At 46.9% G+C, this 23,029-nt stretch overlaps 1 protein-coding gene across 1 annotated transcript in view; it reads left to right on the top strand.

Moving 5' to 3' along the window:
- Positions 1–23,029, top strand: part of xrcc5 (X-ray repair complementing defective repair in Chinese hamster cells 5) — a 388,719-nt gene that overhangs the window by 286,655 nt on the left and 79,035 nt on the right. The window contains exon 16 of the mRNA XM_068034693.1: positions 20,235–20,304. Coding sequence (XP_067890794.1) covers positions 20,235–20,304 — 70 coding nt within the window. The remainder of the gene's footprint in view (positions 1–20,234; positions 20,305–23,029) is intronic.

Here is a 23,029-nt window from a genome sequence, read left to right on the forward strand (position 1 = left end):
AAATAGGAGCAAGAGTAGGCCATTCGGCCCTTCAAGCCTCCTCCGCCATTCATTATGATCATGGCTGATCATCCAACTCAGTAACCTGTTCCCGCTTTCGCCCCATACCCTTTGATCCCTTTAGACCCAGGAATGATAGAAATTGTCAGCCCGCAGCTCCAACAATTTGTTTAGTACCACTTCCCTGCTAATTGTAATTTTCTCGAGTTCCTCCCTCCCTTCCATTTCCTGATTTACAGCTATTCCTGGGATGTTGCTTGTATCCTCTATAGTGAAAACCGATGCAAAATACCTGTTCAGTTCATCTGCCATCTCCTTATTTTCCCTTATTAATTCGTACTGGGGTCCTGCAATTTCCTCACCTGCTTCCTTAAGAATCCTCGGATGCATCTTATCCGGCCCCTGAGGAACAGACGCTTTTCTTATTTCTTTGGATTCCAGGATTATTACCGTTTTGGAGACTGAATTCTGAATTCCAAACTTTTTCCATGAAAACTGTAAATCAGTGGCTTTAGAACAGCTTTGTAACCCAGAACTCTTAAGTCTCGAAAGGGATGAGTTCCTAAACTGAATTTCGAAAAGTTAAAATGGGCAGCATGATGAGAACACAGGACCAGGGTTGTGAAGGACAACTTCATGACAGTTGTTAGGAACCATTTCTTTACACCAGGATGATTAATAGCTGGAACTGGCTGTCCATGAAATGGGACAGCTGGTGCTGTATTCTGAAGGCAGTGGAATTGGTATTCTGGAATATAAGAACATAAGAAATAGGGGCAGAAGTAGGACGTATGTCCCCTTGGCCTGCTCCACCATTCAATAAAATCATGACTAATCTACCTCAACTCCTTGTTCCCACCCTATCCACATTTCCTTGAACATACGTCCTCTGGGGTAGAGAATTCCAAAGATTCACAACCCTCTGAGTGAAGAAATTTCTCCTGATATCGTTCCTAAATGATATATGCCGTATCCTGCGTCTATGATCCCTAGTTCTGGACTCGCAAGCCAGGGAAAATGGCCTCTCAGCATCTATCCTGTTCAGCCCTTGAAGAAATTTATATGTTTCACTAAGATCACCACTCATCTAAACCGCAGAGAATATAGGCCCATTCTACTGGATCTTTCCTTTTAGGACAATCCCCTCATTGCAGGAATAAGTCTGGAGAACCTTTGTTGTGCTCCTTCCAAGGCAAGTATATCCTTCGTTTGGGAAGGAGACCAAAACTACACAGTACTCCAGGTATGGTCTCACCCAAGCCCTATATAATTGCAGCAAGACTTCCCTTATTCTTGTACTCTAAACCCATTGCAATAATAGCTAACGTACCCATTTGTCTTCCTAATTGTTTGCTGTGCCTGCATGTTAGATTTTGCAAAATCATGTACAAGGACATCAAAATCCCTCTGCATACCAACATTTCCTAGTCACTCACCTATTAAAAAAAAATTCTGCTTTTCTATTCTTCCTACCAAAGTGGATAATTTCACACTTCTCCGCGTTATACTCCATCTGCCTACTCTGTTTTCTGTCCATTGACCAATCCTGAATCCATACTAATATATTACCCCCAATCCCAAGAGCCCAAATCTTATGGAACAACCTATTGTGTGGCAGCTTATCGAATGCCTTTTGAAAATCCAAGTATGCAACATCCCCTGATTTCCCCCTTATCTACCTTACTAGCTCATAGAATCATAGAAATTTACAGCATGGAAGGAGGCCATTCTGCCCAGTGTGTCCACGTCAGCAAACAAGTATCCATCCAACCGAATCACACTTTCCAGCTCTTGGTCCGTAGCCTTGTAAGTTACGGCACTTCAAGTGCATATCCAAGTACTTTTTAAATGTTGTGAGGGTTTCTGCCTCTACCATCCTTTCAGGCAGTGAGTTCTAGATCCTCACCACCCTCTGGGTGAAAGAATTTCCCCTCGAAACCCCTCTAATTGTCCTTCCTCTTATCCTAAATCTATGCCCCCTGGTTTTGGACAGATCAATCAAGGGGAATAGGCCTTCCTATCCGCTCTGTCTAGACCCCTCATAATTTTATACACTTAATTAGGTCTCCCTTCAACCTCCTCTGTTCCAAAGAAAGCAGCCCAAGCCTTTTTTTTCATTCATTCGTGGGATGTGAGCGTCGCTGGCTAGGCCAGCATTTATTGCCCTTGAGAAGCTGGTGGTGAGCTGCATTCTTGAACCGCTGCAGTCCATGTGATGTAGGTATACCCACAGTGCTGTTGGGAAGGGCGTTCCAGGATTTTGACCCAGCGACATTGAAGGAACGGCGATATAGTTTGAAGTCAGGATAGTGTGTGGCTTGGAGGGGAACTTGCAGGTGGTGGTGTTCCCATGCATTTGCTTCCCTTGTCCTTCTAGTTGGTAAAGGTCGCGGGTTTGGAAGATGCTGTCTAAGGAGCCTTGGTGCGTTGCTGCAGTACATCTTGTAGATGGTACACACTGCTGCCGCTGTGTGTCGGTGTTGGAGGGATTGAATGTTTATGGATGGGGTGACAATCAAGCGGGCTGCTTTGTCCTGGATGGTGTCGAGCTTCTTGAGTGTTGTTGGAGCTGCACCCATCCAGGCAAGTGGAGAGTATTCCATCACACTCCTGACTTGTGCCTTGAAGATGGTGGACAGACTTTGGGGAGTCATGTGGTGAGTTACTCGCTGCAGGATTCCTAGCCTCTGACCTGCTCTTGTAGCCACGGTATTTATATGGCTACTCCAGTTCAGTTTGTGGTCAATGGTAGCCGCAAGGATGTTGATAGTGGGGGATTTAGCGATGGTAATGCCATTGAATGTCAAGAGGAGATGGTTAGATTCTCTCTTGTTGGACATGGTCATTGCCTGGCACTTGTGTGACGTGAATGTTACTCGCCACTTATCAGCCCAAGCCTGGATGTTGTCCAGGTCTTGCTGCATTTCTGCACGGACTGCTTCAGTATCTGAGAAGTCGTGAATGGTGCTGAACATTGTGCAATCATCAGCGAACATCCCCACTTCTGACCTTATGATTGAAGGAAAGTCATTGATGAAGCAGCTGAAAATGGTTGGGTTAGGACACTACCCTGAGGAACTCCCGCATGATGTCCTGGAGCTCAGATGATTGACTTCCAACAAGCACAACCATCTTCCTTTGCATTAGGTATGACTCCAACCAGCGGAGAGTTTTCCCCGATTCCCATTGACTCCAGTTTTGCTAGGGTCCTTGATGCCATACTCGGTCAAATGCTACCTTGATGTCGAGGGCAGTCACTTTCACTCTTGAGTTCAGCTCTTTTCTCCATGTTTGAACCAAGGCTGTAATGAGGTCAGGAGCTGAGTGGCCCTGGCGGAACCCAAACTGAGCATCACTGAGCAGGTTATTGCCAAGCAAGTGCTGCTTGATGGCACTATTGATGACACCTTCCATCACCTTACTGATGATTGAGAGTAGACTGATGGGGCGGTAATTGGCCGGGTTGGACTTGTCCTGCTTTTTGTGTACAGGACATACCTGGGCAATTTTCCACATTGCAGGTACATGCCAGTGTTGCAGCTGTATTGGAACAGCTTGGCTAGCGGCGGGGCAAGTTCTGGAGCACAGGTCTTCAGTACTATTGCCACAATATTGTCAGAGCCCATAGCCTTTGCAGTATCCAGTGCCTTCAGTTGTTTCACGCGGAGTGAATCGAATTGGCTGAGGTCTGGCATCTGTGATGCTGGGGACTTCAGGAGGAGGCCGAGATGGATCATCAACTTGGCACTTCTGGCAGAAGATTGTTGCAAATGCTTCAGCCTTATCTTTCGCACTGATGCACTGGGCTCCCCCATCATTGAGGCTGGGGATATTTGTGGAGCCTCCTCCTCCAATTAGTTTAATTCTCCACCACCATTCACGGCTGGATGTGGCAGGACTGCAGAGCTTAGGGGCGGCACAGTGGCGCAGTGGTTAGCACCGCAGTTTCACAGCTCCAGGGACCCGGGTTCAATTCTGGGTGCTGCCTGTGTGGAGTTTGCAAGTTCTCCCTGTGTCTGCGTGGGTTTCCTCCGGGTGCTCCGGTTTCCTCCCACATGCCAAAGACTTGCAGGTTGATAGGTTAATTGGCCATTATAAATTGCCCCTAGTATAGGTAGGTGGTAGGGAAATATAGGGACAGGTGGGGATGTGGTAGGAATATGGGATTAGTGTAGGATTAGTATAAATGGGTGGTTGATGGTCGGCACAGACTCGGTGGGCCGAAGGGCCTGTTTCAGTGCTGTATCTCTAAAACTAAAAAACTAAAAACTAGATCTGATCCGTTGGTTATGGGATCTGTCTATTGCATGCTGCTTACGCAGTTAGTCACGCAAGTAATCTTCTGTTGTAGCTTCACCAGGCTGACACCTCATTTTGAGGTATGCGTGGTGCTGCTCCTGGTATGCCCTCTTGCATTCTTCATTGAACCAGGGTTGGTCTCCTGGCTTGATGGTAATGGTAGAGTGGGGGATATGCCGGGCCACGAGGTTACAGATTGTGGTTGAGTACAATTCTGCTGCTGCTGATGGTCCACAGCGCCTCATGGATGCCCAGTTTTACATTGCTGGATCTGTTCGAAATCTATCCCATTTCGTACGGTGATAGTTCCACACAACACGATGGACGGTATCCTCAATGTCAAGATGGGATTTCGTCTCTGCAAGGATTGTGCGGTGGTCACTCCTACCAATACTGTCATGGACAGATGCATCTGCGGCAGACAGATTGGTGAGGACGAGGTGAAGTAAGTTTTTCCCTCTTGTTGGTTCCTTCACCACATGCCGCAGACCCAGTCTAGCAGATATGTCCTTTAGGACTCGGCCAGCTCGGTCAGTAGTGGTGCCACCGAGCCACTCTTGGTGGTGGACATTGAAGTCCCCCACCCAGAGTACATTCTGTGCACTTGCCACCCTCAGTGCTGCCTCCAATTGGTGTTCAACATGGAGGAGTACTGACTCATCAGCTGACGGAGGGCAGTAGGTGGTAATCAGCAGGAGGTTTCCTTGCCCATGTTTGACCTGATGCCATGAGACTTCATGGGATCCGGAGTTGATGTTGAGGACTCCCAGGGCAACTCCCTCCCTACTGTATACCACTGTGCCACCACCTCTGCTGGGTCTGTCCTGCCGGTGGGATAGTGATTGCAGTGTCTGGGACGTTGTCTGTAAGGTATGATTCTGTGAGTATGACTATGTCAGGCTGTTGCTTGACTAGTCTGTGGGACAGCTCTCCCAACTTTGGCACAAGCCCCCAGATGTTAGTAAGGAGGACTTTGCAGGGTCGACAGGGCTGGGTTTGCCGTTGTCGTTTCCGGTGCCTAGGTCGATGCCGGGTGGTCCGTCCGGTTTCATTCCTTTTTATTGACTTCATAGCGGTTAGATACAACTGAGTGGCTTGCGAGGTCATTTCAGAGGGCATGTAAGAGTCAACCACATTGCTGTGGGTCTGGAGTCACATGTAGTCCAGACCAGGTAAGAACAGCAGATTTCCTTCCCTAAAGGACATTAGTGAACCAGATGGGTTTTTACAACAATCAACAATGGTTTCATGGCCATTATTAGACTAGCTTTTTAATTCCAGATTTATTAGTTGCATTCAGATTCCACCTTCTGCTGTGGTGGGATTCGAACGCATGTCCCCAGAGCAATACCCTGGGTCTTTGGGTTACTAGTCCAGTGACAATACCACCATGCTACTGCCTCCCATAGAAACATAGAAAATAGGAGCAGGAGTAGGCCATTCGGCCCTTCGTGCCTGCTCCGCCGTTCATTATAATCATGGCTGATCATCCAACTCAGTTGCCTGTTCCCGCTTTCGCCCCATACCCTTTGATCCCTTTACACCCAAGAGCTATATCTAACTCCTTCTTGAAAACATACAATGTTTTGGCCTCAACTGCTTTCTGTGGTAGCGAATTCCACAGGTTCACCGCTCTCTGGGTGAAGAAATTTCTCCTCATCTCAGTCTTGAAAAGGTTTACCCCGTATCCTTAGACTATGACCCCTGGTTCTGGACTCCCCCACCTTTGGGAACATCCTTCCTGCATCTACCCTGTCAAGTCCTGTTAGAATTTTATAGGTTTCTATGAGATTCCCCCTCACTCTTCTGAACTCCAGCGAATATAATCCTAACCGACTCAATTTCTCCTCATACGTCAGTCCCACCATCCCAGAAATCAGTCTGGTAAACCTTCGCTGCACTCCCTCGATAGCAGGAATATCCTTCTTCAGATAAGGAGACCAAACAGCACACAATATTCCAGGTGTGGCCTCACCAAGGCCCTGTATAATTGCAGCAAGACATCCCTGCTCCTGTACTCGAATCCTTTCGCTATGAAGACCAACATACCATTTTCCTTTTTTACCGTCTGTTGCACCTGCATGCTTACCTTCAGCGACTGGTGTACGAGAACACCCAGGTCTCACTGCATATTCCCCTCTCTCAGTTTATAGCTGTTCCGATGATAATCTGCTCTCCTGTTTTTGCTACCAAAGTGGATAACCTCACATTTATCCACATTATACTGCATCTGCCATGCATTTGCCCACTCACTCAACTTGTCCAAATCACCCTGATGCCTCTCTGCATCCTCCTCACAACTTCCCCCCACCCCGCACCCAGTTTTGTGTCATCTGCAAATTTGGAGATAATACATTTAGTTCCCTCATCTAAATCATTAATGTATATTGTGTGTAGCTGGGGTCCTAGCACCGATCCCTGCGGTACCCCACTAGTCACTGCCTGCAATTCGGAAAAAGACCCATTTATCCCTACTCTTTGTTTCGTGTCCGCCAACTCATTTTCTTTCCATCGCAATACACTACCCTCTATCCCATGTGCTTTAATTTTACCCGCTAATCTCTTATGTGGGACTTTGTCAAAAGCCTTCTGAAAGTCCAAGTAAACCACATCCACTGGCTCCCCCTCATCAACTCTACTAGTTACATCCTCGAAGAATTCTAGTAGATTTGTCAAGCATCATTTCCCTTTCATAAATCCATGCTGACTCTGCCCGATTCTACCACTGTTCTCTAAGTGCTCTGCTATAAAATCTTTGATAACGGACTCTAGAATTTTCCCCACAATTTACGTCAGGCTGACTGGTCTATAATTCCCTGCTTTCTCTCTACCTCCCTTTTTAAATAGTGGGGTTACATTAGCTACCCTCCAATCTGTAGGAACTGTTCCAGAGTCTATAGAATCTTGGAAGATGACCGCCAATGCATCCACGATTTCTCGGGCCACTTCCTTAAGTACTCTGGGATGCATACCATCAGGCCCTGGGGATTTATCGGCCTTCAATCCCATCAATTTCCCCAACACCATTTCTCTGCTAATACTGATTTCTTTCAGTTCCTGTCTCTCACTCAGCCCTGTGTTCCCCAACATTTCTGGTATGATATTTGTGTCCTCCTTTGTGAAGACAGAACCAAAGTATGCATTTAGTTGGTCAGCCATTTCTTTATTCCCCATAATAAATTCCCCTGTTTCTGACTGTAAGGGATCCACATTTATCTTCACCAATTTTTTGCTCTTCACATACCTATAGAAACTTTTACAGTCAGTTTTTATGTTCCCCGTAAGCTTGCTCTCATACTCTATTTTCCCCTTCTTAATCAATCCCTTGGTCCTCCTTTGCTGAATTCTAAACTTCTCCCAATCCTCAGGTCTGTTGTTTTTCCTGGCAAATTTATATGCCTCTTCCTTGGATCTAATGCGATCTCTAATTTCCCTTGTAAGCCATGGTTTGGTTACCTTTCCCGTTTTATTTTTTTTTTATTTCCAAAATATACTTTATTCATAAAAATCTGTGAAAAATACATTGCCAAACAGTTTCAGACAGCACCAAGTCAAAACTACAAACAGTGTAAAGGCGGTCCGTTTGCTTCATTACAATCATGAGTTGCCTCACAACCCCTCCATTTCATTTGTCATGCCATTAACATTTTTACATCTTACAGCAAATGAAAATTTTCCGATACAGTTCGAGGGGTTTCCCATGAATCCAGCCCCTCAGTTCAGCTTGGTGGGGGGACCTTACACTGTGGTCTTTCCCCATTGAGCCTTTGCTGCGGCTGCCCCAAGCTTTAGTGCGTCCCTCAGCACGTAGTCCTGGACCTTGGAATGTGCCAGTCTGCAACATTCGGTGGTGGACAACTCTTTGTGCTGGAAGACCAGCAAGTTTCGTGCAGACCAAAGGGCGTCTTTCACCGAATTGATAGTCCTCCGGCAGCAGTTGATGTTTGTCTCGGTGTGTGTCCCTGGGAACAGCCCGTAGAGCACAGACTCCTGTTTTACAGAGCTGCTTGGGATGAACCTCGACAAAAACCACTGCATCTCTTTCCACACCTGCTTTACAAAGACACATTCCAGGAGGAGGTGGGCAACCGTCTCTTCCCCACCACAGCCACCGCGGGGGCATTGCGCGGAGGGGGCGAGACTTCGGGCGTGCAGGAAGGATCTGACGGGGAGGGCCCTTCTCACCACCAGCCAAGCTACATCTTGGTCCTTGTTTGCAAGTTCCGGTGATGAGGCATTCCGCCAAATAACTTTAGCGGTCTGCTCGGGGAACCATCCGACAGGATCCCCCGTCTCCTTTTCCTGTAGGGCCTTGAGGACATTCCGTGCAGACCACTGCCTGATGGACCAGTGGTCAAAGGTGTTTTCCCACAGAAACTGCTCCACGAAGGATAGGTGGTACGGCACGGTCCAACTGTATGGAGCGTTCCGCGGCAATGTGACCAGGCCCATCCTTCGTAACACTGGGGACAGATAGAACCTCAGCACATAGTGACACTTGGAGTTTGCGTTCTGGAGGTCTACACACAGATTGATGCAGCCGCACACGAAGGTGGTCATCAGGATGAGGGCCACGTTGGGTACATTTTTCCCGCCCTTATCCAGAGATTTGAACATCGTGTCCCTCTGGACCCGGTCCATTTTAGATCCCCAGATGAAGTGGAAAATGGCTCGGGTGACTGCCACAGCGCAGGAGTGGGGTATGGGCCAGACCTGCGCCACGTACAGCTTAAACGTGAGCGCCTCGCACCTGATGACCAGGTTCTTACCCACAATGGAGAGAGATCACTGCCCCCACATGCTCAACTTTTGTTGTACCTTGGCTACTCGCTCCTCCCAGGTTTTGGTGCACGCCCCGGCCCTTCCGAACCATATCCCCAGCACCTTCAGGTAGTCTGACCTGACGGTGAAGGGGACAAAGGATCGGTCAGCCCAGTTCCCAAAGAACATGGCCTCGCTCTTGCCGTGGTTAACTTTGGCTCCCGAGGCCAGTTCGAACTGGTCGCAGATGTTCATCAGTCTGCGCACGGACAGCGGATCCGAACAGAAGACGGTGACGTCATCCATGTACAGGGAGGTTTTAACTTGAGTGCCTCCGCTGCCTGGGATTGTTACCCCTCTTATGCTCGCATCCTTCCTAATAGACTCAGCAAAGGGTCAATACAGCAAACAAACAAGACCGGGGAGAGAGGACAGCCCTGTCTGACTCCAGATTGGATCGGGAAACTTTCCGATTCCCACCCATTGATTGAGACTGCGCTGCTGATGTTTGTGCAGAGCAGTTTGATCCAATTGCAGATTCCCTCCCCAAACCCCATTTTGGAAAGAACGTCCATCATGTAGGTGTGCGATATCCTGTCAAAAGCCTTCTCCTGGTCCAGGCTGATGAGGCAGGTGTCCACCCTCCTGTCCCGCACGTAGGCGATCGTATCCCTGAGTAGCGCGAGACTATCAGAGATCTTCCTGCTGGGTACAGTACAGGTCTGATCGGGGTGGATCACCAACTCCAGAGCAGACTTGACTCGTCTGGCTAAGACTTTGGACAGAATCTTGTAGTCAACATTAAGCAGTGAGATGGGCCGCCAATTTCTGATTTCTGCCCTCTCCCCCTTCCGCTTGTAAATGAGGGTGATGATGCCTTTCCTCATGGATTCTGACATGCTGCCGACCAGGAGCATACTCTCATATACTTCCAGCAGGTCTGGGCCGACCCAGTCCCACAGGGCCGAGTACAACTCGACCGGTAAGCTGTCGCTTCCGGGAGTTTTACTCGTCTCGAAGGACTTGACGGCCTTTGTCAGCTTGTCCAAAGTTAGCGGCTTGTCCAGTCTCTCCCTCCTGCTATCATCTAAGACCTCTGTGATAGATGACAGGAAGGCTCTGGGAGGCTCTGCTGTCTGTGGGCTTCGCGTCATACAGACCAGCATAAAAGGATTTGCTGATCCTTAGTATGTCGGACTGCGAAGACGTTACCGAGCCATCATCTTCCTTCAGGCTGCTGATAACAGAGCTCTCTCTGTGTACCTTTTGGAAGAAGTAACGCGAGCACGTCTCATCCTGCTCGATGGAGCGGACTCTGGACCGGAAGATGATCTTGGAGGCCTCCTTGGCAAAGAGCGAGGCCTGCTGGCTCTTCACCTCTTGGAGGTCCTCCTTGACCTCGACCCCCATTGACTGCAACCGGAGCAGATTTTGCATACTTTTATGGAGTCGGGACATTTCCCTCTGTCTCTCTCTCGCCCTCTGAACACCTTTGTGGATGAAGAACCTCTTGATGTTCTCCTTAATCGCTTCCCACCAGTGAACTGGAGACTCAAAGAGGGGTTTCACGGTCCTCCAACCTTTGTAATCCCTTTTGAGTTCCTCAACGTTCTCTGGGGTCAGCAGCGTAGCATTGAGCTTCCACGTCCCTCTGCCAACCCGCTGGTCGTCCTGTAAGTGACAGTCAGCCGGTAAGAGGCAGTGGTCGGAGAAGAACACCGGCTTGACGTCGGTGGATCCGACCGTGACAGCACGGGACACAAACAGGAAGTCAATCCTGGAACGGGCACCCCCGTCCGATCTTGACCATGTATATTTGCGCTGCGCTCCGTCTGCAGGTTTGCTGAAGACGTCGTGCAGTTTGGCATCTTTAACTGTTTCTATTAGGAATCTGGACGTAGCGTCCAGTTTTATTTTTGTGCCAGACAGGGATAAACAATGGTTGCAGTTCATCCATGCGCTCTTTAAATGTTTGCCATTGCCTATCCACCGTCATCCCTTTAGGTAACGTTTCCCAATCCGTCATAGCCAACTTGCGCCTCATACCTTTGTAGTTTCCTTAACTAAGATTCAGGACCCTCGTCTCAGAATCAACTACGTCACTCTCCATCTTGATGAAGAATTCTATCATATTATGGTCGCTCGTCCCCAAGGGGTCTCGCACCACTAGATTGTCAATTATTCCCCTCTCATTACGCAATACCCAGTCTAGGATGGCTAGTTCCTCAACGTATTGGTCCAGAAAACCATCCGGTATACACTCCAAGAATTCCTCCTCTATGGTATTGTGACTAATTTGATTTGCCCAATCTGTATGCAGATTAAAGTCACCCATCATTCCAGATGTTCCTTTATCGCATGCATCTCTAATTTCCTGTTTAATCCCATTCCCAACATCACCACTACAGTTTGGGGGTCTATATACAACCCCCCACTAACATTTTTTGCCCCTTAGTGTTTCTCAGCTCTACCCATACAAATTCCACATCGTCAGAGCTAATACCTTTCCTCACTATTGCGTTAATTTCCTCTTTAACCAGCAATGCAACTCCACCGCCTTTTGCTTTTTGTCTGTCCTTTCTAAATACTGAATATCCCTGGATGTTCATTTCCCATCCCTGGTCACCTTGCAGCCATGTCTCCGTAATCCTGACGATATCATCCCCTTTGCTTCTTGAGTGTTGTTGGAGCTACACTCATCCAGGCAAGTGGAGAGTATTTCATAATACTCCTGACATGTGCCTTGTAGATGATGGACAGGCATTGGAGAAACTCGTCGCATAATTCCCAGCCTCTGATCTGCTCTTGTAACCACAGCATTTATGTGGCTGATTCAGTTCAGTTTCTGGTCAATGGTGAGCCCCAGGATGTTGATAGTGGGGGTCCCATTCAGAAATGGTAATGCAATTGAACATCAAGGGGAAATGGTTAGATTCTCTCTTGTTGGAATTGGTCATTGCCTGGCACTTGTGTGGCATGAATGTTACTTACCACTTCTTAGCTCAAGCCTGGATGTTTTCCACGTCTTGCTGCATCCGGACATGGAATGCTTCAGTATTTAATGAGTCGCGAATGGTGCTGAACATTTTTTTTTTATTCATTCAGGGATGTGGGCATCACTGGCTTGGCCAGCATTTATTGCCCATCCCTAATTGCCTTTGAGAAGGTGGTTGGGAGCTGCCTTATTGAACCGCTGCAGTCCATTTGGGGTAGGTATACCCACAGTGCTGTTAGGAAGGGAGTTCCAGGATTTTGACCCAGCGACAGTGAAGGAACGGCGAGATAGTTCCAAGTCAGGATGGTGTGTGACTTGGAGGGGAACTTGCAGGTGGTGGTGTTCCCATGCATTTGCTGCCCTTGTCCTTCTAGTTGGTAGAGGTCGCGGGTTTGGAAGGTGCTGTCTAAGGAGCCTTGGTGGAACATTGTGCAAATATCAGTGAACATCCCTGCTTTTGACCTTATGATTGAAGGAAGGTCATTGCTGAAGCAGCTGAAGATGATTGGACCAAGGACACTACCACGAGGAACCTCTACAGTGATGTCCTGGGACTGAGATGATTGACCCTCAACAACCACAACCATCTTCCATTGTGCTAGGTATGACTCCAACCAGTGGAGAGTTTTCCCCCTGATTTCCACTGACCAGTTTTGCAAGAGTTACTTGATGCTATACTCGGTCAAATGCTGCCTTGATGTCAAGGGCAGTCACTCTCACCTCACCTCTGGAGTTGAGCTCTTTTGTCCATGTTTGGATCAAGGCTGTAATGTGGTCAGGAGCTGAGTGGCCCTGGCGGAACCCAAACTGAGCGTCATTGAGCAGGCTATTGCTGAGTCAGTGCCACTTGATAGCACTGTCGATGACACCTTCCATCACTGATGATCGAGAGTAGACTGATAGGGTGGTAATTGGCCAAGTTGGATTTGTCCTGTTTTTTGTGCACAGGACATATCTGGGCAATTTTCCACATTGCTGGGTAGATACCAGTGTTGTAGCTGTACTGGAATAGCTTGACTAGGGGCGTGGCTAATTCTGGAGCACAAGTCTTCAGTACTATTGAAAGAATGTGTCCAGTGCCTTCAGACATTTCTTGATATCACGTGGAGTGCATCAGATCAGCTGAAGACTGGCATCTGTGAATCTGGGGATTTCAGGAGGAGGCCAGGATGGATCATCCACTCGGCACTTCTGGCTGAAGATGGCTGCAAATGCTTCAGTCTTGTCTTTTGCACCAATGTGCTTGGCTCCCCCATCGTTGAAGATGAGGATATTTGTGGACTCTCCTCCTTCTAGAAACATAGAAAAATAGGAGCAGGAGTAGGCCATTCGGCCCCTCGAGCCTGCTCTGCCATTCAACATGATCATGGCTGATCATCCAACTCAGTATCCTGTTCCCGCTTTCCCCCTATAACCTTTGATTCCTTTCACCCCAAAAGCTATATCTAACTCCTTCTTGAAAACATACAATGTTTTGGCCTCAACTGCTTTCTGTGGTAGCGAATCCCACAGAATCTCTGGGTGAAGTAATTTCTCCTCATCTCAGTCCTGAAATGTTTACCCCATATCCTTAGACTATGACCCCTGGTTCTGAACTCCCCCACCATCGGGAACATCCTTCCTGCATCTACCCTGTCAAGTCCTGTTAGAATTTTATAGGTCCTAAAATGAGATTCCCTCTCACTCTTCTGAACTCCAGCGAATATAATCCTAACCGACTCAATTTCTCCTCATGCGTCAGTCCCGCCATCCCAGGAATCAGTCTGGTAAACCTTCGCTGCACTCCCTCTATAGCAAGAGCATCCTTCCTCAGATAAGGAGACCAAAACTGCACACAATATTCCAGGTGTGGCCTCACCAAGGCCCTGTATAATTGCAGCAAGACATCCCTGCTCCTGTACGCGAATGGACCTGCATGCTTACCTTCAGCGACTTGTGTACGAGAACACCCAGGTCTCGTTGCATATTCCCCTCTCTCAGATTATAGCCGTTCAGATAATCTGCTCTCCTGTTTTTGCTACCTAAGTGGATAACTGTTATTTAATTGTCCACTACCATGCACGACTGGATGTGGCAGAACTGCCATGCTTAGATCTGATCCGTTGGTTCTGGGATCGCTTAGCCCTGTCTGTTGCATCCTGCTTCCGCTGGTTGGCATGCAAGTAGTCCTGTGGTGTAGCTTCACGAGGCTGACACCTCATTTTTAAGTATGCCTGGTGCTGCTCCTGGCATGCCCTCCTGCTCTCTTCATTAAACCAGGGTTAGTACCCCGGCTTGATGGTAATGGTCGAGTGGGGGATATGCTGGACCTTGAGGTTACAGTTTAGTTTTTAGTTTAGAGATACAGCACTGAAACAGGCCCTTCGGCCCACCGAGTCTGTGCCGACCATCAACCACCCATTTATACTAATCCTGCACTAATCCCATATTCCTACCACATCCCCACCTGTCCCTATATTTCCCTACCACCTACCTATACTAGGGGCAATTTATAATGGCCAATTTACCTACCAACCTGCAAGTCTTTTGGCTTGTGGGTGGAAACCGGAGCACCCGGAGAAAACCCACGCAGACACAGGGAGAACTTGCAAACTCCGCACAGGCGGTACCCAGAATTGAACCCGGGTCGCTGGAGCTGTGAGGCTGCGGTGCTAACCACTGCGCCACTGTGCTGCCACAGATTGTGGATGAATACAATTCTGCTGCTGTTGATGGCCCACAGCGCCTCATGGATGCCCAGTTTTAGATCTGTTCAAAATCTATCCCATTTAGCACGGTGGTTGTGCCACACAATACGATGGTGGGTATCTTCAACATGAAGATGGGACTTCGTCTCCAGAAGGACTGTGTAGTGGTAACTCCTATTAATACTATCATAGACAGATGCATCTGCAACACATACATTGGTGAGGACGAGGTCAAGTCGGTTTTTCTCTTTTGTTGGTTCCCTCATCACATGCCGCAGACTCAGTCTAGCAGCGATGTCCTTCAGGACTCGGCCAGCTCGGTCAGTAGTGGTGCTAAAGCCATTTCTGGTGATGGACATTGAAGTCCCCCACCCAGAGGACATTCTGTGCCCTTGCCACCCTCAGTGCTTCTTCCAATTGGTGTTCAACATGGAGAAGCACTGATTCATCAGTCGACGGGGAGCGGGGGCTGTAGGTGGTAATCAGCAGGAGGTTTCCTTGCCCATGTTTGGCCTGATGCCATGAGACTTCATGGGGACTCCCAGAGCAACTCTCTCCTGACTGTATACCACTGTGCCACCAGGTTATGGTTGGTTCGGACATTGTCTGTAAGGTATGATTCCATGAGTATGACTATGTCAGGTTGTTGCTTGACTAGTCTGTGGGACAGCTCTCCCATTTTAACACAAGCCCCCAGATGTTAGTAAGGAGGACTTTGCAGGGTCAACAGTGCTGGGTTTGCCTTTGTCATTTCCAGTGCCTAGGTCAATGCCGGGTGGTCCGTCCAGTTTCATTCCTTTTCTTTGGCTTTGTAGCGATTTGTTACAACTGAGTGGCCTGTTAGGCCATTTCAGAGGGCATTTTAACAGTCAACCACATTACTGTGGGTCTGGAGTCGCATGTAGGCCAGACCAGGTAAGGACGGCAGATTTCCTTCGCTAAAGGACATGAGTGAACCAGATGGGTTTTTACAACAATTGACAATGGTTTCATGGTCACCCTATATATTAATGACTTAGATGTGAATGTAGGGGGCATGATTAGTAAATTTGCAGATGACACCAAAATTGGTTGTATAGTGGACAGTGAAGAAGGTTGTCTAAGGTTACAACAGGATATCAATCAACTGGGAAAGTGGGCAAGGGAGTGGCAAATGGAATTTAACGCAGACAAGTGCGAAGTGATGCATTTTGGGAAATTAAACCAGGGCAGGACATATACAGTAAATGGCAGGGCCCTGGGGAGTGTTGTTGAGCAGAGAGACCTTAGGGTGCAAGTACATAGTTCCCTGAAAGTGGCAACACAGGTAGACAGGGTGGTGAAGAAGGCGTATGGCATGCTTGCCTTCATCGGCCGAGGCATTGAGTACAAGAGTTGGGACGTCATGTTACAGTTGTACATAACGTTAGTTAGACCGCATTTGGAGTACTGTGTGAAGTTCTGGTCGCCGCACTACAGGAAAGATGTGATTAAGCTAGAGAGGGTGTAGAAAAGATTCACAAGGATGTTGCCTGGTTTGGAGGGCTTGAGTTATAAAGAGCGATTGGATAGGCTGGGTCTGTTTTCGCTGGAGCGAAGGAGGCTGAGAGGGGACATGATAGAGGTATATAAAATTATGAGAGGTATTGATAGGCTGGCGGGCAGCCATAAAGACGGGGCTAAAATGTGGCAAGTCGAAGAGACTTAGTAGTTGGCAGGAAAAAAGACAGAGGCGCAAGGGGAGAGCCAACTGTGCAACAGCCCCGACAAACAAATTACTCTGCAGCACCTGTGGAAGAGCCTGTCACTCTAGAATTGGCCTTTATAGCCATTCCAGGTGCTGCTTCACAAACCACTGACCACCTCCAGGCGCGTATCCATTGTCTCTCGAGATAAGGAGGCCAAAGAAGATTGATAGGGTAGATAGCCAGAGTCTGTTTACCATGGTAGGGGTGACTAAAACTAGAGGACATAGATTTAAGGTGAGAGGGAGGAGGTTTAAAGGGGATCAAAGGGGTAAATTTTTCACACAAAGAATAGTGGGTATCTGGAATGAGCTGCCTGAGGAGGTGGTGGAGGCAGGAACAGTAGCGACATTTAAGAGGCATCTGGACAGGTACTTGAATGAGCAAGGCATAGAGAGATGTGGAATTAATGCAGGCAGGTGGGATTAGTATAGATAGGCATTATGGTCGGCATGGACGCAGTGGGCCGAAGGGCCTGTTTCTATGCTGTACGACTCTATGATTAGACTAGCTTTTTAATTCCAGATAAATTGAATTCAGATTTCACCATCTGCCGTGTGGGATTTGAACCCCTGTCCCTTGGGCCTCTGGATTACTAGTGCAGTGACATTACCACTACGCCACAGCCTATCCAATCTTTCCTCATAACTAAAATTCTCCAGTCCAGGCAACATCTTCGTAAATTTCCTCTGTACCCTCCCTCGTACAGTCATATCTTTCCTATAGTGCTGTGACTAGAACTGCAGGCAGTACGCAAGCTGTGGCCTAACTCACATTTTATGCAGTTCCAGCATAACCTCCCAGCTCTTATATTCTGTGCTTCGGCTAATAAAGGCAAGTATCCCGTATGCCTTCTTAACCACCTTATCTCTCTGTCCATCCCATCCAGCTTCAGGGATATGTGGACATGCACTCCAAGTTTCCTCTGTTCCTCTACACTTCTCAGTATCCGACCATTTATTGTGTATTCCCTTGCTTTGTCAGCCTTCTCCAAATGTGTTACCTCTCACTTCTCTGGATTGAGCTCCATTTCCGACTATTGCACCCACCTGACTAGTCCATTGATATCTTCCTGCAGTCTATAACTTTCTTCGTCATTATCAACCACACAGCCAATTTTTGTATCATCTGCAAACTTCTTAATCATACCTCCCACATTCAAGTCTAAATCATTGATATTAGAATTAGAACATTACAGCGCAGTACAGGCCCTTCGGCCCTCGATGTTGCGCCGACCTGTGAAACCATCTGACCTACACTATTCCATTTTCATCCATATGTCTATCCAATGACCACTTAAATGCCCTTAAAGTTGGCGAGTCTACTACTGTTGCAGGCAGGGCGTTCCACGCCCCTACTACTCTCTGAGTAAAGAAACTACCTCTGACATCTGTCCTATATCTATCACCCCTCAACTTAAAGCTATGTCCCCTCGTGTTTGCCATCACCATCCGAGGAAAAAGACTCTCACTATCCACCCTATCTAACCCTCTGATTATCTTGTATGTCTCTATTAAGTCACCTCTCCTCCTCCTTCTCTCCAACAAAAACAACCTCAAGTCCCTCAGCCTTTCCTCATAAGACCTTCCCTCCATACCAGGCAACATCCTAGTAAATCTCCTCTGCACCCTTTCCAAAACTTCCACATCCTTCCTATAATGCGGTGACCAGAACTGCACGCAATACTCCAGGTGCGGTCTCACCAGAGTTTTGTACAGCTGCAGCATGACCTCGTGGCTCCGAAACACGATCCCCCTACTAATAAAAGCTAACACACCATATGCCTTCTTAACAGCCCTATTAACCTGGGTAGCAACTTTCAGGGATTTATGTACCTGGACACCAAGATCTCTCTGTTCATCTACACTACCAAGAATCTTCCCATTAGCCCAGTACTCTGCATTCCTGTTACTCCTTCCAAAGTGAATCACCTCACACTTTTCCGCATTAAACTCCATTTGCCATCTCTCAGCCCAGCTCTGCAGCCTATCTATGTCCCTCTGTACCCTACAACATCCTTCGGCACTATCCACAACTCCACCGACCTTAGTGTCATCCGCAAATTTACTAACCCACCCTTCTACACCCTCTTCCAGGTCATTTATAAAAATGACAAACAGCAGTGGCCCCAAAACAGATCCTTGCGGTACACCACTAGTAACTAAACTCCAGGATGAACATTTGCCATCAACCACCACCCTCTGTCTTCTTTCAGCTAGCCAATTTCTGATCCAAAGCTCTTATGTACCACAAAAAGCAAGGGACCTAGTACTGAGCCCTATGGAACCCCACTGGAAACAGCCTTCCAGTCACAAAGCACCCGTCACCCGTTGACCATTACTCTTTGCTTCCTGACACTGAGCCAATTTTGGATCCAACTTGCCATTTTGCCTTGGTTCCCATGAGCTTTTACTTTTGTGATCAGTCTGTCGTGTTGGGCCTTAGCAAAAGCCTTGCTAAAATGCATGTAGACTATATCAAATGCACTACCCTCATTGACCCTCCTTGTTACCTCCTCAAAAAATTCAATCATGTTAGTTAGACGTAACTTTCCCTTAACAAGTCCTTGATGTCTTTGATTATTCTATGTCTTTCTAAATGAAGATTTATCCTGTTTCTCAGAATTTTTTCCAATAATTTTCCCACCTCTGAGGTTAGGCTGACTGTCCAGCAATTACTCGCTTTATCTCTTTCTCCCTTTTTAAACAATGATGCAACATTAACTGTCCTCCAGTCCAGTCCTCTGGCACCATGCCTGTAGCCAGAGAGGATTGAAAAATGATGGTCAGAGCCTCCGCTATTTCTCTGTTCCTTTCCTTAACAGCCTAGGAGACATTTTGTCCAGGCCTGAGGATTTATCCACTTTCAAAGATGTTAAACCCCTTAATGCATCCTCTGTTACTATGTTAATTTAATTTAATATTTCAGACACCTCCACCCTGATTGCAATGCCTTTATCGTCCCTTGCTTTTGTGAAAACAGACGCAAAGTATTCATTAAGAACAATGCCAACATCCTCTGCCTCCACAAACAAGTTAATATTATGGTTACACCTCAAAAAAACTCTAATATGTATGGTAAGCATGATTTCGCTTTCATAAAACCATGTTGACTCTACCTAATCATATGATTTTTCAAGTGCCCTGTTAACACGTCCTTAATATTAGATTCTAGCATTTTCCCTACTACTGATGTCAGGCCTTTAATTCCCTGTTTTCTCTCTCCCTCCTTTCTTGAACGGCGGGGTTACATTTGCTACATTTCAATCTACTTGTCATAGAATCTAGGAAAGAATAAGAATAAGGCCTTCTGCATCCAAAACTATCCTATGTATTGTTTAATTCCAAATTAGATTCCTGAAGAAGTGATATTATATTTCTGAATCAGTCTGCTTGGCTGGAACTGGGCAATGAGTGACAGCTCCAAATCACAGTCCAAAAACCAAGAGCTGCTGCTTTTCAATCTCACTGGCTGAATGTGATTGAGCAGGAGTATGGGGGTGATTAAGAATAGGCAGCAATTAAAAAACATTACAAAGAAGTATTTTATATTCAAAGTACATTTCCCTGTCATAGCTGTGGATTGTGCAGCTACTCTGTCAAGGCGAAATGTACCTGCTAACAGGACACATGGAGCTATGAGCAGTACTGTAAGCTTCCTCTCAATTATTTTGTAATCAAGTTTAATCAAGGGCCTGTGCTGGTCTGTGTTAAGGATGCTTTCTAATGCATACATTCAGGCTGGATTTGCCCTGTCTCCTGTTTATAGGTTGGCAGCCTCACTCCAGCAAAGGACTTCCAGACTCTGGTCCATCAGAAGAACTTCAACTTCAGAGAAGGTGCGCAACATTGAACAATGGGTAAAACAGCTTAGAGGTCTGGGGAATGAATCAATGAAGGTTATTTCTGGAGCAAGTGAGAGTTAATTCTGGGGGATAGGTCAATGTTCCCTCTAATTTCCCTTTGCTGCGTGCGGCCCGTTTCTTGCACTGTATGGTCCCTTTAAGATGGCCACATGTGCACACATCTTAAAGGGACCACTGCTTGTTCCCTGCACAGTAGATTCATGATTGCTGCACAGTTGCGCACCCGCGCAGCTTAGAGGGAACATTGGGATTGGCCAATAAGGCTTAATTCTGGGGGGATGGGCTAGTTTGGATTGCGTTGATATTCCTGGGAACATACTCTTAGCTTCTCTTGCCTACAATGCACAGGTGTTCTGTTTACAAGATCCATTCAGAGGTTGAAATATGCAGAGGGTCAGTTAGCGTCTTATGGAGTGAACAGAAGAGCTTTGGGTCCAGATCCTCCTTCAAAACTGAAATGTAAATAGTGGACAGGTCACAAGCAGAAACTGGAGGGGACAAAATGTATAGTAAAAAGTCAGACTAACTCAGGGAAATCACGACTGGCTCAACGTAACCTGAATAAAGTCCTGAAAAAAACAAAGGGCGTGCAAGTATCTGAGGAGGTGGCAGGCCTAGGAAATGTGAGGTAAGAGATGGAAAACATTTGGCTCAGGTGTGGAATGACCACAGGCTTGAAAATGAGGATATCGCAAAACTGAAATGATAGGTCAATATTCAGAGGGTTGCAGAGTGCTTAGGAGAAAGATGTGATACTATTAATGAAGCTTGTAGTGTGTTTATTTGGGATATTCTACAAGTCTGAGGGGTCAGAGAGGGAATGGGATGGGGAAGTTCAAGTGGTTATCCAGTGGTATTTCAGGGTTACACTTGCAAACAACGATGAGGTGATTTGCAAAATGGTTAACTAATCTATGTTTAGTGACTCCAGTGTAGAGAAGATTACCCCATGATCGCTGAATGGAGTATGCGAGATTACCTGAAGTGCACAAATTGCGGTCTCGCATGCAAAAAGGTATTGTGGACCTGTATTGTAGAATTATAGCTACAGCACAGAGAAGGCTATTAAGCGCATGAAAAATGTAAGAGATCTGAGAGTCCTGATTGACAAATTGAAGCTCTCACAACAATGCTCAGTGGCAATGAGTAAAGCAAATCAGATGTTAGGATGTATTAACGAGTCAATATTGAGCTAAAATAGTGAGGCAATCCCACCACTTTATAAATCATTGGTGCGACCGAACTTAGAATACTGGGTACAGTGCTGGTCACTACAGTATTAAAAGGATATTGCAGCTATTGAAAGTCTACATAAGGGAGTAAGCGGAATGTTTGAGGGGGTGACGGGATTGGATTATGAGCAATTATACAAATTGGGCATGTTTTCATTGAAAAAAAGGTTAAGAGGTGATAAGATTGACTGTGCTTAGGACTCTAAGGGGATCAGATAATGTCAACCAGGATAAACTGCTTCACCTGTCTGGAAAAATAGAGCCATAGGACATGGCCTGCACTTAGAACATAGAACAGTACAGCACAGTACAGGCCCTCTGGCCCACGATGTTGTGCCGAACCTTTAACCTACTCTAAGATCAAACTAACTTGAAGATGGATAGTTCAAAACTAATCTGTAGAAACAATATTTCAGTGAGTGAGTGATCAATCTAGGGAGACAGTGGAAGCAGTTAGTATTACCTGAGGACCAGAGCGGCGGCAGGCGGTCCTGGGAGGAGGCTGATCTGGAGCGAGACCTGAAAAGGAGAGAGCGGGGCACGAGGCCCTTACTTACCTGGAGACCGGAGAGGCGGTGGGCTCTGTCTCTCTCACTCTCTCTCTGTGCCTCCGCACGCTGAGATTCAAAAGAGGAAAAAAAACTTAATGACATCACGGGAAATCTGCAAGGTGATTGGTTGGGTAAGTAACAGCTATTAGTGCATTTAAATAGCTTAAAAAATAAGGGGAAAGTATTTTTTTGAAAAAAAAAACGCAAAACCTATCATATAAGTGATAAGGTGAGTACTACTAAAGTGTGTTTTTTTAATTAGTGTAATTTATTAAGGACTTTAGATTGTAGTGGGTAGTGTTTGGAATAGAACAAGGCCTCAACTGTAATTAATTTTTTATAGGGAGTAACGAAGTAATCTAAAGGTAAGTCATGACAGGAGAGCTCAGCCCCGTGATATGCTCCTCCTGCGCTATGTGGGAAATCAGGGATGCTTTCAGTGTCCCTGACAACCATGTGTGCAGGAAATGTATCCATCTGCAGCTACTGACTACCCGCATTATGGAGCTAGACCTGCGGGTGGATTCACTGTGGAGCATCCGCGATGCTGAGGACGTCGTGGATAGCACGTTTAGTGAGGTGGTCACACCGCAGGTAATGGCAGCACAGGCAGAAAAGAGATGGGTGACCACCAGGTGGAGTAGTAGGGGCAGACAGGTAGTGCCGGTGTCCCCTGTGGCCATCCCCCTCTCAAACAGATATACTGCTTTGGATACTGTTGGGGGGATGATGACCTCCCAAGGAAAAGCAGCAACAGCCAAGTTCGTGGCACCATTTATTTATTTAGTTTATTTTTATTTATTTTTTATTTAGAGATACTGCACTGAAACAGGCCCTTCGGCCCACCGAGTCTGTGCCGACCAACAACCACCCATTTATACTAACCCTACACTACCCCCATATTTTCTACCACAT

This window comes from Heterodontus francisci, chromosome 7 (assembly GCF_036365525.1).
Source record: "Heterodontus francisci isolate sHetFra1 chromosome 7, sHetFra1.hap1, whole genome shotgun sequence".
NCBI classification, from domain to species: domain Eukaryota; kingdom Metazoa; phylum Chordata; class Chondrichthyes; order Heterodontiformes; family Heterodontidae; genus Heterodontus; species Heterodontus francisci.